This window comes from Accipiter gentilis, chromosome 3, assembly GCF_929443795.1.
Source record: "Accipiter gentilis chromosome 3, bAccGen1.1, whole genome shotgun sequence".
NCBI lineage: Eukaryota > Metazoa > Chordata > Aves > Accipitriformes > Accipitridae > Astur > Astur gentilis.
Window position 1 is genome coordinate 21,874,879 of NC_064882.1, and position 17,537 is coordinate 21,892,415.

Genomic DNA, 17,537 nt, shown 5'->3' on the forward strand with positions numbered 1-17,537 from the left:
GTTGAAATGGAGAGAAAGTGAGTTTGGACCGGCTGATTTACCTCTGCCGCTACCTGCCAGCTTTGCTGTCAGCATGCGTATGCATGCTAAACACATAGGTTGCATCCCCAGATGAGCATTTGAAAGTAGTTTTGTGAGGCTGAAAATTAATTTTGAAGTTCGGCTGTGGTCCATTGGAATAGACTCGTAATTATATCAGTTAGCAGCGCACTTTGGCATAGTTCCCTTTTCAATGTCGTCCTACCTTTTCCAAACTAATAACAAGACACAAAATACACTTAGGACTACGGTAAGATATGTGTTAACTGGCTTCTTTATGTAGAGTGCTGTCCTTTTATCCTTATGTTTTAAACTCAGCCTAAGACCTATGAATACTTCGAACAAAAAGGCAGAATGCATTTCACAGTTCTATCTAACGTTGCTCTCTTCACGCTTATCTAAAGCCTATCTGGGACATGGCTGGGCAAAGAGGGTTTGCCGGAGTCGTGTGTGGCTTCAGCATGAGGCTCTCCCCCACCAGACTCCGTAAGCAGTGCCTCCCACTCTCCAGGGGATGGCCACACCATGAGCACAGCCTTCTGCCCAAGAATGGTTCCAATATAAACTCCTGGAACCAGGAAAGGGCACCAAACAGCTACATCAAATATGAACAAAGCCAAATGTTTTCTAAAAACCCTCCAAAATGTCAGTTCATGAAACAGTTCAGAAAGATCAGTTTCACCCTCAGGTTGGTGATGACCTGAGCGTTATCATCATGTGTCAGTCAGGAAAAGCTTTAAGCTAAGGCTTGAAGAGTAGCACAAAGTCCAACACAGAAAGCCCATGCTGAAATCTAGTCTACTTCAATACATTAGTATTAGTTAATAGACTGTACAGGTGCCAAATCACTCACCAGAAATAATTTTTCTTAAGAAAATTGGTAAATAGACCAAAAAACCCCTTTGGGACTCCCCCCCTTTGTCCTCACACAGCACTGTTTAGACGCGGTCCCAGGTAAGCGCATTTGGAGGCGACACTTCCAGTCTGAGTGACAGGGACATGTTGAGAAACAGGAAGATTAGTGCAATGCCTCCTTCTTGGACTTGCGCACTTTCACAGTGTTTTATGAACCACCCCAAAGGCAGCCAGAGAGCACTAGGCCACAGAGAAGAGGGGATATGCATTGCAAGCACCCAAGTCCAGGTCCCTGGAACAGCAGTTCTGGCATTACCATTAACACAGAAGTGGTTTCAGAAGCAGCTCCTTTTTCTGGTCCATCCTATTCATTTTCTGAGTTGGAAAAGATTTGATGACTGTTTCCGAGACCTTCCTGATACGTCTGTAACCTTTTTATCCCCATTAGCACCTGAGAGGGGTCCTTCCAAGTACATATTCCATAAAGGTTCATATTCACATCAATGTAGGTCTTTTAAGTGATTGAGGATGCTTCGAGACACAGCAATTGTATGTGTCATGCCGAGCCAGGGCATGACATCCCATCCTCAGGTGCCAGGTACAGGCACGTGATTTTATTCTGTTGTGAAAGTCCTCTCCGAAGATGTATTTTAGTACTCTCTCAGCTAGGACTGAATACAGGAAATTTTCTCATTTGCAGAAAACATCGATCTTCATAGTTTATGCTGTTGAACCTATACAGGAATAGCATGACTGGCTAATATCTGTTGCATTGGTAATTTTGTTTCTGGGAATACAGACTTAACGATCATCCTGTTATCTAGTAATGTGTATTTGTGAACGCCCTGAAAACATAGTTTAGTTATTTTTATGATTTTTTTTTGCAATCTCTTTCAAATCCTGAAAGACTGAACCAGTCCTTGCAGGGGCTATACAAACATCACAAGTAGGTAACTTTATTTAGGATCACGTAAAATTCTCTAGGAGAGTCTCAAAGTCTGAGTATACTGTAGCGAGCAACAGGGTTTCCCACAGGGTGTCTGTCACAGGCCTGAGGTGCAATATTGCCAGAGATCCTCTTTGCCCTTCCACAAGAAATGTGTCAGGTGCCAGGTGTATTGTATGGGAAGTATGTTTTAGTGAGCTCCTGCAAACCAGAGACTAGGCAAAAGATTGCTTTGAAGAGCTACGTCATTGTGTTACAGAGTAAGCATCATTTGCTATCTGATATTGGTGCTTACCTTTTTGGAAGAAAAGGTTTGACCAAACCTTCTGCGACATTTTCTATCCCCTAACACTCTGCCTTCACACTCAACATGGGTTGCTACTGGGTATTTCCAGAGCTGTAGATGGCATGTCTCTGTTGCTGTGCTTGTCATTGGTGTAGTTTGTTGTCTACAATCAGAGGTGATAGACAAAAGGAATTTTTAAAATGTTGTTTTCTTCTTTCTTTGATAAATTCTGTTATTTCAAGGGAAGATTTGTATTTCTGTTAGTTTTGATTTAGTTTCTAGACCCATGCGACTGGCTTTGGTATGCTTTAAGCAGCAGATTACCTGCTTCGAAAAAATGCATCTGTGAACTATGGATGTGACATTAGTTAAGAGAATTTGCAGTGCATCACATGCACTGAAGCAGATGGACTCTACGGATGAGTTAACAGTGACTCATAAGATTGTCTTAACTAATGGATTTTTTTTTCCCTAAATGGCTTAAAAACCCCCATGCTTTGGGGAGGAGAGCTCCGATAGCTACTCTTGCAGAGCACGGGGTATTCAGTAAGGTCTACAGAGCAGCAGCTATAGCCTTGCAGAGCAGTAAGCATCCCTCTTGCACATTTAACGCATGCTACATTATATAACAAAGATGAATAAGAAAACAGACACCCTCCCCCAGGCCCCAAATACCAGTCCCACACCATGCTGTGAGAAGAGTCACAGCCCACCCTGCACTTTCTATCTCTGTTTTGGGCTCTTACTGCTTTCAAAACTTGAGCTGCTTCCAGTTTAGTCATTTCCCCTTATCAGGAAATTCAGATGAAATTACATTCCTACCGGAGGCTTTTAGAGGTATATAGGAGTCCTGTTTGCCCTTACAAGAGATGTATTTTTCTGGGATCTTTTCTTTTTTTTTTCCCAGCCAAGCAGTGGTCATCTCCTCACTTCCAGTGTCCACAGCCCCTTCCGATTCTCACTGCAGAAGTGGCTCTGAAAATGAGCATTTTGTCTTGTTCCCCAGTTACCCAACCTTTTCTCAGGAGAGCAGAGACAAGGCAGGGAGAAAAGCAGGGTGAGCCTCCTTTCCACAAAGTTTATTGAGTAAGTACTTAATGAGCTTCCCATTATCAGGAAGAGGATCCACCTGAGACCAAATCTTTGCTAAACTGGGCAGCAAGAACTGTACCTGTCATTATTTTTCTAAACAAAGTGGTCGCTGCCTGCTTTTAACTATCCTCCAGAAGAGCTGTCTGGATAAGGATCAATACCCATGAGATGAGCAAGCTACTGCTGTCCATTACCTGTGCCTAGAGCCTCCAATAGCTACCAGTGACCGGCTCTGTTTGCTAATGATCTCTGCACCAAAACACTTGCTAAAAAGAGAAAACAAAGAGCAAAACAAAGGATGTCGGCAAGGGTGCAGAGGAGGAAACGGAGCCCTCGTCCCGCCCGGCTGCGACGGGGGAAAGGGGAGGGACGGAGGCATCGCACCCGGACGGGGTGCGGAGGAGGCACAGAGCTCTCCTGGGGGACCTGGCACACATCCCCCTTTGCACGGGGGATCCTCTGCCCCCATGTCTGAGCCTCAGCTGTAACAGCCCACTCCTCTCCCACACCACCTCCTATTTCTTCCATATGCCCGCAGCTTCATCCCGCTGCTCGGCAAGCCGTCGTCCTCTGCCAGGGCATGCCGAGGCCCTGTTAGCAGGGTGGTCTTCCTCGGGGCCCTCCTGGCAGCCTTTGCCACCTGCAGATGAACGTGCTGGTGAGGTAAGCAGGTGACACAACTCCCCCTTTATAAGGTTTGTGGGATTATTTTGGTGTTAAATCCCTGTCAGCCGAGCACACCCCCATCGGTGCCGTTTTAGGATCATAAACGATCCTGGGCAGGTCAGAGCTGCCAGGTCACCTTCACCAGAAAATAATAATTAAAAAAAAAAAAAATCATACCAGGATTTCCACCACTTTACTTGGCTCATAAGGGTCAGAGTCACCAAACCTGTGCTTGCCTGGGTGCCCAGCAACCCTGGTGCAGAGCTGCTGAAGCAGAAATAGCTGCCTGCCTGCCTCCAAATCCAGCCTCGGAGCAACCTCCAGCGGCAGCGAGCTGTTCCCGCAGACACGGCACCGATGCGCGCTGCCAGGAACCCCGGCGTACCTCTTCCACCGCAGAGCAACGCTGGCCCTCCGTCCAGACACATACGCACAGAAATAATGTAAGACCACTACCATTTCCATTAAGGCACCAGGATAAAAATCTGCTTTCAAAAAATTAAATTGTCAGTACTTCCCCATGACTCATCTAACAGCCAAGATGTGCTTCTGGCACAAAACCAAACCCATCATCCATTGAAGACACAATTAAAAACAAAAAAAAAGGGGCAGTTATTTGTTTAAAATTTTGTGTGAGCTTTCTGCTGGTTACTGGTGAAGCCACATGCTCATTGAGATTCAAGAATTAGTGAGAAGCCTCAGCACATGCGTAACTAAGCACAAACTGAAGGATCTTTGCTACACAGAAATAGAATTAACCCAGCACGTATTTAGCTTTGCAATACATAAAGTGCTTTATTGAGTCCCAGTCTGAGCCACAGTCCACCAACATCAATGAAAGATCTTCTGAGGACTTTGGGTTCAACTCACAGAAAGCCACCTCTGCTCATCTTTGACCATGACAGGCACACATGCTCTTTTAAGTACTTGGCTACAGCGTACAGTAGCAACCCACAGGGTGCTGTCCCATCTCAAGTATGTCTTTTGTACTGTCTCATCTCAAACACTAAGTTTTCTGGAAGACACCTTGGTTCAGCCTACCCCTATGAAGTAGAAGCTTTTACCAACAGGGTGTACACACTCTGCAGTCCAGTTTCACAGATACATTGCATGCAATAGGAGAAGTTAGTTATAATAAGTAAAATCAACACCACCAAAGGTAATCAACAATTTATTTATAAACATACGTTTACTATAAAAGCTGTTGCATTTTAGACAAGTTTTCCTAATTTCCAGAGGCAATTTAGAATAAATAAAATAAAGGAAAGATTAGCATAACTGGTATTCAACATCAGCCCCAGCTAGGACAGCAATCCTTGTCCTTGAATGGACATGCAGGTAAGGATGGTCCCCTTCTGGTTCACCAACCTTTAGGACATTCACCGAGAACTACAGATGTACTGCATCAATAACACTACATAGCCAAGAGTAAGGAAAAAATACACCATGGAAAATGGGGTTGTGAAATACAGATGGGTTATGACACCTGTTCAGGTTCTCTGAAGTAGTAAGAGGCTAAATAAATTCTGAAACATCTAAAACCCATTACATACATTGTACTTTCTCAGCGATAATAAATCATTTTTTTGCGACAAATACATTTACATTGTAGTTCAAATGTAGTAAAGCATTATTTTTTTCTGTGCTCAAAGTTCCTGGTAAGAAATGTATCATATTTGTCTCTAAACTGGAGGAAAAAAAAAAAAAAAAAAAAAAGGGAAGAAAAAAAAATTTTAGCCTGAACGAATTTGCCATGTTAAGACTCCAAAGGAAATATAAAATCAGACATAAGCAGTTGGCAAGTACAGTTTAGAAAACTGTTGAAAATTATTCTGTGCTGGTGAATAGATATTCATTAGGGGGGAAAAAATCGTTGTCTGAGAATGCTGCTTCAATTTGCTTTACATACAATCAACTTTGCTAAAACATGCATATATGCAACTAATTGATAGACACTGGGATCAACTTCTAAGCAGCTTCAGAGACCCAGTGGTGTGTCCGCAGCGCGATGCATACCCCCACCCCTTGCCCATGCATTTTAGTCCCAACCATGCTCCTAAGCCCTTTGGGCACGTACCCCTACGTGAATAAGAAGCAGATCTAACATCTGTGACAACCAACCCTTTTATACACTTGAGGACCGATTTGCACATCTAAACTCTATCACATGAGTGAAGCGGTGGTAGTGACTCATACCAAATAGACGCACAAGCATGCACGGTGTCATTTAAAAATTAGGCCCAGACATCAAATATTCACATATCCTTGATGCAGTGCATGGAATTATACAGATGTAAAAAGTCAGTTATAAAATCTGCCTCTTGAATTTCCATGTTAGGCATTAGTTGTGGAAAATGTTATGATGACCACATGCAAAGAGTAAGCATCCTGGTTATCAAAACCCTTTAACAGTAAATCATGCAGATTGTTAATCAGAATATTGGACATCACTTTTATTTCCAAAACATTTGTCTGATTTTTTTATTGTTATTATTTTTTTAAATATTCCCCAGGTGAAGTCTATGAAGGACTTCAGCTTTTTGGATTTATTGCATCCAGAAGTCATCGCTGACTGTGTGCAACAGCTTTGCATTTTCTAAGGCACAATATTAAGGAAGTAACATGTAACTTTCCAGCAGATAGTCACAATGTCCTCCAATGACAATATCGTACATGGGTTTTCAATGACATGCAGTTTTGCACGGGTATGCAACTCGCATGCAAGCAACTGTCTAGCATTTAAATAAATAGTTGCTAGCTAGAGAACAACTCAAAATTATTGCTTCCCTAATAACCACTTCATTTCCATTTACCAACACATCAAAAGACAATGGATGTGCATATACACATAAAATAAATCTCTATTAATTCATTTTTATCATGGTTTTAAGGCAGAATAAGTACATTTTTTCCCCCTCCATTTTAAGTTGCATTGTGAGCTGCTAAAATGGGATATTTCCAATAACTGTTTACCAAAAAGTGCTAGGATATTTTACAATTGTAACACACCCCCTAACGTTGTCTGTGTATTGCAGGCAAAGTGACACAGCTCTGACCGCTGTTTCAATGAGCTGCTGGATGACTTTAGTAAGGAGCCCATGCTTAATCAAAAAGTGTGAAGGAAAACTGGCCCAAACACAGGCAAGTTAAAGTTTTTTTGCCTAGTGCTGCCAGCCTCCTCCCTGCCCACCTTCCGCACTCCTGGGTTTGGCTGACTTTATTGGGGTAGCATATGAAGGAACACAGGCTCAAGGCTGTTTAATTCCTGGCTCTGGAGGGCACTCAAACCACACATGTTTCTCCACAACAGATTTCAACCAACCGTAATGTTTGCAAATGAACAAGCAGCTCTGAAACCAACTCAGACCGTCAATGGGCAAGTTACACGCCAAAGAGAAAAGCTTCACCATAGCATCAAACCGCAGCTTGGAGACTCACAATTCAGCTCTGTCCGCCCACTCGGCTGCCTCTCCCCCACATCACCTTTCATCGAGTTTAATAACAACGCGGGCTGCTGACTTAGTAAGAAGGATTGCTCCTAATGGGAATCTTGCCGTCGTTAACGGTATACAGTCTTTAGGTTTAATGAAGAAATCTTTATTTGAGAGAATATTAAGCTATAGTCATGAACATTACTTGAGGTACACAAACAAAAAAATCCTATCACTAAAGGTGCAATAATTTATTTGTATAACTCCTACCCTCCACTGAAGGTCATATAAACACAAAATGCTTCAGAATTACAGGATGTATTATCAAACTAGTCTCTGTATAAAAAAAGTTATAGCTTCAGTCATAACAGAGAAGTCGTGCTGTGATGTTTAGTTTTTCAAATGCACTGATTAGATACTATCTTAAAATTACTTCTCAGCTCAAGTTGGCATATTCTATAAAGGTTCTGTAAACTTAAACTTTTTAATTCCTAGAAATATTAAACCAAAACAGCTTTATTGCATGTTTATTTTCTTATTACTTTCAAAAGAACAAGGTAACAGACTGGAAATCATAAGCATACCTGAAAGGTGGGATTTTTTTTTATAGTACTTAGGCTTTGCCTTCCCAAACATGGTCATACATATTTTGCAAATTTCTTAAGAAAGGGAAAACCCAACATACTGCATTTTAAAAGAGCAGGTGCAGTGTTTTTATGAGTTTTTCAAAATGAGATGAGAGCCATGATGTCCATGGATTCAAGCTCTTACAAGTGATTGTCTGGAGGCAGCTGATACATATGAGAAGAGAGTTCCTTCTTGAAAGTTATTAGGACTGAAAGCCATGTCACAATGTAGTTGGCTGTCCAGCAGCTGGGTAAAACAAAACCAAAACAAGTCATTAGTTGACAAATTTTAACATGCATACATAGGCTTTTCCTCATATGATCTCTACAATTAAAAAAACCCACATCTGGAAATATGTATCATTTGTGCCCTGCTGCTTCTTCCTCTTGCAAAATTGGGGCACTAACTGCAAAGAAGGATTCAGCGTAACTCCAGTGGAAATACATTTTCCATGCCACAGACAAATGCATTCCGTACGCACTTTTATTTCATTCTGCTCCCAAAGTACTTGTGGGTATATTTACTTTCAGGCTCTGCAGTAGCAAAATAGTATAGCAAAGGACTGATGAGTCACCTCTAGCTGTGCCTGGTTTGTGTTACGTGGTAATACAGAGCCCTCATGTTATTTGGCTGTACCGGGAACCTCATGAATTTCCTGGCCTTTGACTTTGCCACTTACAAACCTCTAACTATTCCCGGTGTTTGACACTGAATACCAAGTTCCCTTCCTTGTGAGGTTTTGCTGTAGAGAAATAACCTACCAATAAAACCCCATCCACTTTTATTTGAAAAACAGAAATATTTTGGATCCTGAACCACTACGTAATCTTTAATGCTCTTCTCTCTTAAGGTTTTTGATAATTTGTTTTGAAGCTGAATCATTCACAGTTTCAAATAAGCTTCTGGCAGCCAAAATATTTCATCAAGATGTCTATAAGCATCTCAAAGCCACACTGACTAATTCTGGGTTGGTCAGAGACCATCGGTTGTGCTCATTACTGCACAGGTTTTCAGATGTAGCCATGGAGGCAGGAAGGCGTGAGCTGTACAATCAAGCAACTGATTTTATATTTAGCATCAGATTGCCCAGAACTGAAAGGCAAAACACTAACACTGCACTAGTTTGTTCTTCATTTCAGTTGTGGAGTCTGTCAAATTCTAGTTAAAAATGAGCAACTAGCCATATCTGCAGTGCTATCAAAATCAGTCCCTTTGAAACTGTCAACAAGAGCCAGTGTAACTTAAATTCCACTAACTCATATTTTGAGATTTTGCATGAGGAGTTAACACAGCAGGAAGAGGTAATTTGTAGGAAAAAAGACAAACCCTTGCCGTTATTATTCTTCAGGAACCATGCATTTCCTCAAAACCTATTCCCTCTGTCATGGACCTGGTTACCATTGTGCTAGGTATGTACAAATGTAAAACCTTACTGCATGAAACACTGTACACAGCTCTGTACTCTATTTTCTAGCACCACTGCTGTAGAAATTATGATGGAGGGGGTGATTTCTACAGCATATAAGCTGATAAATAATTTATTTGAGCCTTCATCTACCCTTAAGGGACCTCAATTTTCATTTAAGCAAAAAGGATTAAGAAGAAAAGGAAAATAGGACTTTTATCACCTTCCTCTCTTTTTTGTGTAAAGATGGATGTGCAAATGTGGATTTTAAGGGTCAGGACCTCATCCACATGAGGAAGGTTTATAGTATCTAGCCTAAAGGGAAAAAGCTATTTCTAAATGTGTCAGGTTAAGTAAATAATAATAAAAAGTTGCTAACATTTCTTAGCAGAATTTGAAAAAAAAAAAATCACCAAACAAATGGTTATACAATAGCACCCTCTAGCTCTGCTGATGGGGAAATATCTCTCTCCTGAAACATTAAAAGAAAAAAATCTCTCTCACTGCCTTTGAGAGAGAAGGGAAATAGTAAGTGAGAAGAGCTCTATATCTCCACTATCAGTTAGGACTGTAGGCAGTGAATATACTAAACAGTAACATTTAACAGGAAGGCAACGACTACTCCCGTGTTTTTTTCCTGCATCCTACTGTTTTCCACAAAGTAGAAGCCAGCATGAGCACTGCCCATCTCATATCACTGGTGACATCGGAGTGAAGCTGAAATGCTCTAGCAATTTGGTATCAGTCACAGAAATCCAGGACTAGGAAGGACATTCAAGTGACCTGCTCTAGGGCAGAAAAATGCATCAAGTTTTTTTCTGATATGCCATTGTCTGGCTCGTTTTTCAAAACTTGCAGCTAGCAACACTTTAGCATATGTCTGGGGATACCACCACAAGGATTCACTAAGTGTTACATAATGTTCCTAACATTTTACATGACCATTTTGTCCACAAAGGGAGGTCTGGAGACATAAAAAATGGGACTTTCTCCAAACAAGGCCCAGGGTCCTAGATCTAGCAGAAGTAGCCACACTGTCTCATATGATGTGACAGATCCAAGCCTCCAGGACACACAATATGTGCGCACAGTGTAGGAGTTTATATTTATGCACAGAAACAGCCTTCAAGTCTAATACTGCTGAGCAGAGATCCTCTAGGCAAGATTTAATGGCCTTGGAAATCTTTAATCATCCTCTTGTATCAAAAAAGTGGCATGGAAAGGTTCCCCTTCCCATGGCGAAGCTAAGCCTGAGTGGCAAAGCCAGGAGAGAAACCCATCAATTAAAACCATGGCAACAGTATTGTTAGAGCTCACTGTCCTTCAGACAGGATTTGGTACTTACTTCTGGACCGGATATAACAATCATTGCAGTTAAGAAGACCATTTCTAATCCTGACATCTGTCCCACTTGCTGCGTCTCCCAGCTGTCCCTTGCAAATGCCACACTGTCAATTGAAGAACAGAGAAAGTAAGACAGACTATGCCCTACTATCTGTCACAACTCTTCCCAAATTTTGACTTTTGTTTCAATAGTTCTTGGAACAGTGAGAAAAAATACTCCCCCAGAACCCAGCCCATAATCATGCGGAGCACTGCAAATCACTGAAAGGCTTTTTTTAGAGCCAACAGTATTTAGGACTAGATTTCAGCAGTATCCACTTACACAGAAGTGAAGTCTAGTGATTTTAAGGGACATGTGATTTTAAAGTTGCATTCTGGAGCGAGCCCATTTGTGATGGACAACGCTCAGAGGGGCCAGAGGCTTAAGTTTGGCTAAATGTCTAAAACCAAAAAAGGCTTCACGAATGCCTAATACCAACTGGGGCAGAGATAATGGAAATGGACACTTCCCGAGTTCTCTAGAAAACACTCTCTTGAGTCATTTCCAGTCCAAAACACTCAAGAATTCAAGAAGTATTTATGTTGAGAGCTCTGGTGAAAGCCAGAATACATCATCAGTTCCATAGTCAAAGCTTTCCAACCATGGGTCAGATCAAAGATGGCTTCGGGACTGACCGGGCTTTTTTGGGAAAAAAAAAATAAATATCACAAGGTAACTAATGTTATATTTAAAAAACAATGAGTACAACAGGGAAATTATAGTGTTTCCTTCTGTGAGGAAGCTAAGTTTGCTTGCTAAATCACAGGGTTTAGTCCAATTAACATGTCTGACAGCAAAATAACACATTAGCTGCATTACTTCCACTTCTCTACAAACACACACACACACACACAAAACCATACATAACAAACATGCAAATACCTTCCTCTTTCTTTCAATTTCACATCTACAGCCCTCAATATACTCTCTCCTTGCACTGGGCATGGCTTGAGATTTTTCTTAATAAAGCAAGAGACATACCCTGAAGCACTGAATATGGAAATAAAGACCAAGTGTTTCAATAATCATGGCAGCTCCTTTTCCAAGAGGAAGCCCACAGGTAGAACAAAGCTTCTTTCCGCTGACGGACCTAGGAGGCAAATATGACTTTAAGAAAACAGAACAGCAACTGATGCTAAAATGTAGCCAAATGTTTACACAGCTTTATGGAGAGGGACGGGATGGGAAGGAGGAGCACTGGGTCGTTTCACAAAAATACCGATTGACCCTTCAGCCATGCTGCTGAATCAGCCTGCGCACCTGCCTCACAGACAAGCACGCAGAAGACATAAAATGCCTGAATGCACAGCAGCTCAGACCCATTTCCCTGCCAGTCTGCTGTGCTAGATCAAAGGAGGTGCAAGCCTCTTAACAGAGGTCTGGATGGCAGGGAACCATGCCTGTGGATTACCTAGACCTAGTCAACGCCACAGCAATCAAAGCAGATATTCACACAAATTACCCGAGTCAGACTCCCAGCCTGGAAATTTTTCAATTTGTTTGCAAATGGGTTTGCTTACTGTAAGTCAGAAGGCAAGGATGGTGCTCTCACACCCAAACAAGTTGGTGAAGTCAATAGTAGCAGCATACTGCAGTAGCACAGACCAGGCACCAGGCACTTGCTAACTAATTTTAGTCTGTGCTGCTGCAGCTACATGCCTGGCAGTATTACAACTAGTTAGATTAAAGCTGAAATCAGATCTCCATCTGCAATGCAAAAATACTTCAACTCTCTCCTTAAGCTTCAGTCCTGTCTAGACCGTTCTAGGAAATCAGCTGTTTGATGACAGCTGGGTGAGAGATCAGGGCCCCAGGACTAACTGGGGCCCTTTTTCATAATGGTTTTAATAGCAGTGCAGGTGCACGCTTCTGTGTGTTTCACGCTCCTCCCTTCTCACCTGTCTGTCAGCCTGCCAGAACTGCTGTTTGTCTAGTGAGATGAACCTGAGACCAAAAGGGATCCCTTGTCATTATGTGTCATCCATGCTTTTTTCATTATGTTTCATCCAGGGCTGAAACCAGGAGAGGAACTTTGGGATACTTAATGAGTTTTGAAAAGATGGTTTGATGAAATTGTACATAGATAAGCAAGTTTACAATATCTTGCTTTGTGGTTTTGGTGCAACAACATAATAAGCCAACGACAGAGATAGCTCTGGACTGCATTACAATAAAAAAGCCATTCTGAAAAAAAAAAAAAAAAAAAAAAGAGACAGAAGCAGCAGAAAGACTCATTGCAACCAGAAAACTGTCCTTCCTTCCATCCCATCTCTGTCACTCCTGAGCCCATCATTCTTTATCCCACCATGTACACTGACAGCACAGACGCAATCACTGTCTTGTTGCTTCATTCTCATTATTCCTTTTAGAATAATTTTCCTGGTTTCATGTCCTCCCCTACAACCTTAAGCCTTCTGCTCACATCCCTCTGCGTTATTCTACATACCACTTTTCTTTTCACTTCCTCTCCACTTATTATAAGGACAAGTTAAAGTATTGGATCAAAGACTTAAGTGCTTCAGGAAATTTTTTAAGAGACATTTTCTAATGTTTTAGTGGAACAATGAATTACATCCCATCCATTGTTTCCAAAACTAAGATTTATTTCAGGAAAAGATCTTGAAAAAGGGTCTTATATCAGAATATAACTGCTAAATAATACTAAGTAGCTATCACAACCAGCTACACATAGCAAGAAATGATCTGCAGTCCGATCAAAACTGCAGCTACAATTAGAAAAAAGAGAAGAAATTGTTCACATTACAAATTCCCAATAGTTTCATGTCAATACAAATGGCATCAGAAGGAGGGCTTTGCTATGAAATGTGAAGAAAAACGTTATTTAAATAGAACAAAAACTTACTATGTTTTCTGTGTTGTACTGCTTTACCCTATTTAATAAGTCAACTGATTTTAATACACCCCAATTTATCAGTGATTCAATCAGGCTATAGTTAACATTTATTTAGAGTTGGTACACGCATCTCACTGAAAGCTGCACAGCTCACTGCTTGAGAGAATCAAATCTCTAGGAGATTAGCAGGAATGTAGGCAATTTAAAAAAAAAAAAAATCGAAAAAGCAAAATGCATTTCATGTTTGGAAATTAAGGGAAGGATTTCTTTTTAAATCAGCAAGTGTTGAAATACGACAATGTCTAGAACATACCTTACTCCTGAGCATGTGACTATTCACAATGAAGACAACATTCTTTGGCTTAAGTGCTCTGAACTCACTCTTAACTGCTTACTTTGACTGGGCTTATATCAAAATTTCAATGATCAAGCAGAGTCCTACAGCTGCTTTCTGAACTGTGTTATTTGAAAATATAACAATGCTGCTGAAGTAGGCAAGAAATATGGGAGAGGGAGCTACATGTTTATTCCATGGACGGTTATGAATTGCAACATTTAGAAGAATTAATAGTGCATCCACATAACAGTAATGTGATTTACACTGCGGCAGTTCACCAGCGACTACAAGATGTATTCGGTCTGCAAAATTCCTTATTGACCTTTTGTACCTGTTGGGTGACTGACTCGGAGCAGCAGGAGAGCAGGGAGACGATGGCCCAGATCGGAAGTTCTCATGATAGCCTGCCCTAAAATACAGGAGAGAAGATGCATTACTACAGCTGAAGAACAATTAGGAACAGGTTTTGTATGGGGAAATTCCAGCTGGTGAATTTCAGGGTTCGCAGCTCTAAAGATTTTATCTAAGGGAAAAAAGGTATCAATTTGCTGTTCATTGCCATTTTGATACAATGAAAAATAGCACACATTTTTCAGTTCTGACTCTTGGTCTGCTTGCTATTGCTCAACCAGATAACTCACAAGGTAATCAGCCACGTGCAGACTCCTACCCACCTATCAACTCAACATAGCTCCCACCATGAAGAAGGAGGGTTAAGCCAAGGCACACCACCTTGTACTCTCTGTTGGCCAGGGGATGTGCTCAGAAGCACGCTGGTAGAGCAGATGTAGGGTTGTTGATCGAGGGTCTGTGCCCTTTACCAAGTAAAAAGAAGCTACCAACACTGAAAAGTGGTTTATTACTATTTGTATCTGTTCTACCCTGCAAGAATTTGGTGAGAAAAACCATGCATGTGTTTTGTTATCAGAAATCATAGGATTGATTCAACCTCTCACTGCTTAAAGCTGTTCACGGATTAAATAATGTTATCAAACACACACAAGCAGTTACGAAGAAAAGGTAATCAAACCTCAATCTACATTAGTTTTGACTGATTCAAGCTTCACAGAGGTAATACATTTTGCAGGAGGCTGTGCTCATATATATGCTAATGAAAACAGATGTTCCTTTCTCATTACATAGATACACTTTTTGCAAATATTAGGGAAGGAGATCCCTTGTTTACTCAAAGAACTGTTCTTACCTTTTAGTAACGCTTACTCAAAAACACAAGGCAAAGCATCAGAGAAGAAAAAAAAAGTTACCAAAATTTACAGAAAGAAAATACTAAGGTCTATGTATCTTCTTTTAAAAGCTATAATCCTTAAAGAACTAGGAAGTAGCAATCAATGTGTGTTTGGAAGCTAGGGAACAAAGCTCTTGGATACCAACTTCAAAGAGGCAGACTTCACCTGACACTCCCACCCTGGTATTTAGCCACTCACTAGCTATAAATGTTTGTCTTGGGCACTTAAAAGAAATGAAGCACATGAACAGTTACGCAGATGAGTGTTTAAAGAGCTAAGGAGAAAGAATACAGAAAGTGGCAAGCAGGGGGTGTGCTCCCCCATGAAACTAGTTACTGAGGTAACCGTAATGAGAAACAAAGTGGATAAATATTAGCAGTCTTGGTGGGAAAGCCAGGAATCAAAGGTGTCTTCACACTGCAGGACTACCCATGAAATTTAACTGATAAAGAACGCTGAGTAGGAATATAAGGGAGAACAGAGCGAGCAGGATTTCTCAATCTCTGCAATAACCTTTATTTTATGTTCTCACCTCTTCGTTTCCCCTGTGGAGCTCAGCTGTTGTCCCGCACTCTGGCCCAGGAACGGTCTCTGCCGAATGTCCTCTGTGCGATGCGGGGACTGCTTTGTCAGCAACTGCTGATTCCAGGAGATGTCTACAACAGGAAGTGGGGAAATATCAATACTTGAGGAAAAATGCTTTTGTCAATACTTATAGACCAGCATAACTTGTGGGCACATCATAAAGGAGACAAGAGATGTACTGTTACTTAAAAATAAGTTCTCAGGAACCCCACACAAAGTCACGAGACAGGCTCTGCTACAACAGAAGTCCTCTATGGAACAACATTCCCCTACATGACCTCCACATACACGTGACCTACCCTGCTGCTGAATCTCAGTTTCTGAAGGGAGAAAGGGTGAGGTCAAACAGCTGTCCATGAACAGCACTTGGGAAAATAACGTATTTCTGTTGTAAGGAAGGAAGCACCAGAGAGACTGAAACTTCTTGGGTGCCTGGGGATCCAAACTTCTCAATAGCAAGAGTTAAGAGGAAGGTGGTGTAGTCACTGCTCTCCAAGAGCCTACTGATAACCAGTAATTCCCTTGTAATTACCTTCTGTGTTTCAGACGGTTGCACAAGGCTCAGTGACAATAACAGCCTCCCAGCAATATGCAATGATCTGTGTGATGCCCAGGCAGCCAACCGTCCCATCTTTGAGACAGAGCACACTACCTGGATCCTTCCAGACGAATTTTGTGGCTCACAGGCTGGGGAGGAGCCTTACCCTGCCATGTGCCAACCAGCTGGTTTAGAGAACAAAAACTCTACCAGGGCCTATGAAAAGCCTGTTCACTATTTTTGATATCAAGACAATAAAACTCTGGTCCTGACTATTTAAGGACTTAAGAAAGCAAGGATATGATGCTTTAAGCAGCAAGAAAGGAGCTGTCAGAATACCTGTAGGGGACCTAGTTGTTGAAAACTAGTTATAGAAAAACCCTGATTAGCAGAAGCAGTTAAAAACTGTCAAACCTTTGAAGTTTGCTTAATCACTACTACAAATCCACAGGGATGGATTGCTGGGCACTATCTTTTGCTTTCTTTATTTGAGTAACCTTTATCAAAGCACTAAGAATACAATAAAATTGAGACAGGCAAAGAAAACCTGCTAAGTTTAATAAACTGAATTTGCATTTGGAGCAAGTAATAACACTGAAACCTTTTCTATCCATAGATGTTTCATTTTTTAGAATCATCAATTTTTATGCTAGATCTAAAACTCAATTTCAAAATCAACACCTGCTTTCTGCCTTTAGTCCTACTTACTTAATTTCCATTGTTCACTTGCATTAGATAATGATGCTAAATTAGTGAATTTGTCTTTTTTTAGGGTGAACCTGTTGACAGTAATGCTTTGGGGAAATTCCTTCATTCAGAAAACATCAATGCTTATGGGAACTTAAAAAAAATCTATTAATTTTAAATGTCATCAGACATTTCTAATGACAAAATTGAGACAGGTGTCACTTTAGGCTTGGCTTGAAAAGGTTGCACATCACAGGTAGTGTTTTTTACTGGACTGGACATAAAGAATCTAATTAGCCTATCAAAACACAAAATAAGTGTTGGAAATATGCTCTCTGTATCAAGATAAATCCTGTATCTATGTAAGATTACATAAAAGATGGAAGAAAACTCTGTTTGACTACTACTGTGAACAGGCGGCCTATAAACGAGATACCTACCTGCAGCTGAAACACTCATCTCTGATGAAAACAAGATTTTAAATTTCACCTTAACGTGTTTATCTTTGCTAACAGAAAACTACTGTTGAGTCCGAGACATTCAAATTTTGAAGATGTA

At 41.0% G+C, this 17,537-nt stretch overlaps 2 protein-coding genes across 2 annotated transcripts in view; both read right to left on the reverse strand.

Moving 5' to 3' along the window:
• Positions 1-17,537, reverse strand: part of TMEM33 (transmembrane protein 33) — a 185,775-nt gene that overhangs the window by 108,818 nt on the left and 59,420 nt on the right. The window lies entirely within an intron of this gene.
• LIMCH1 (LIM and calponin homology domains 1) overlaps positions 5,648-17,537 on the reverse strand; it is a 181,275-nt gene continuing 169,385 nt past the window's right edge. The window contains exons 31-35 of the mRNA XM_049834791.1: positions 15,702-15,825; positions 14,245-14,331; positions 11,713-11,821; positions 10,693-10,795; positions 5,648-8,188 (exon numbers count right to left, since the gene is read on the reverse strand). Of these exons, the coding sequence (XP_049690748.1) occupies positions 8,163-8,188; positions 10,693-10,795; positions 11,713-11,821; positions 14,245-14,331; positions 15,702-15,825 (449 nt within the window). The 3' untranslated portion in view covers positions 5,648-8,162. The remainder of the gene's footprint in view (positions 8,189-10,692; positions 10,796-11,712; positions 11,822-14,244; positions 14,332-15,701; positions 15,826-17,537) is intronic.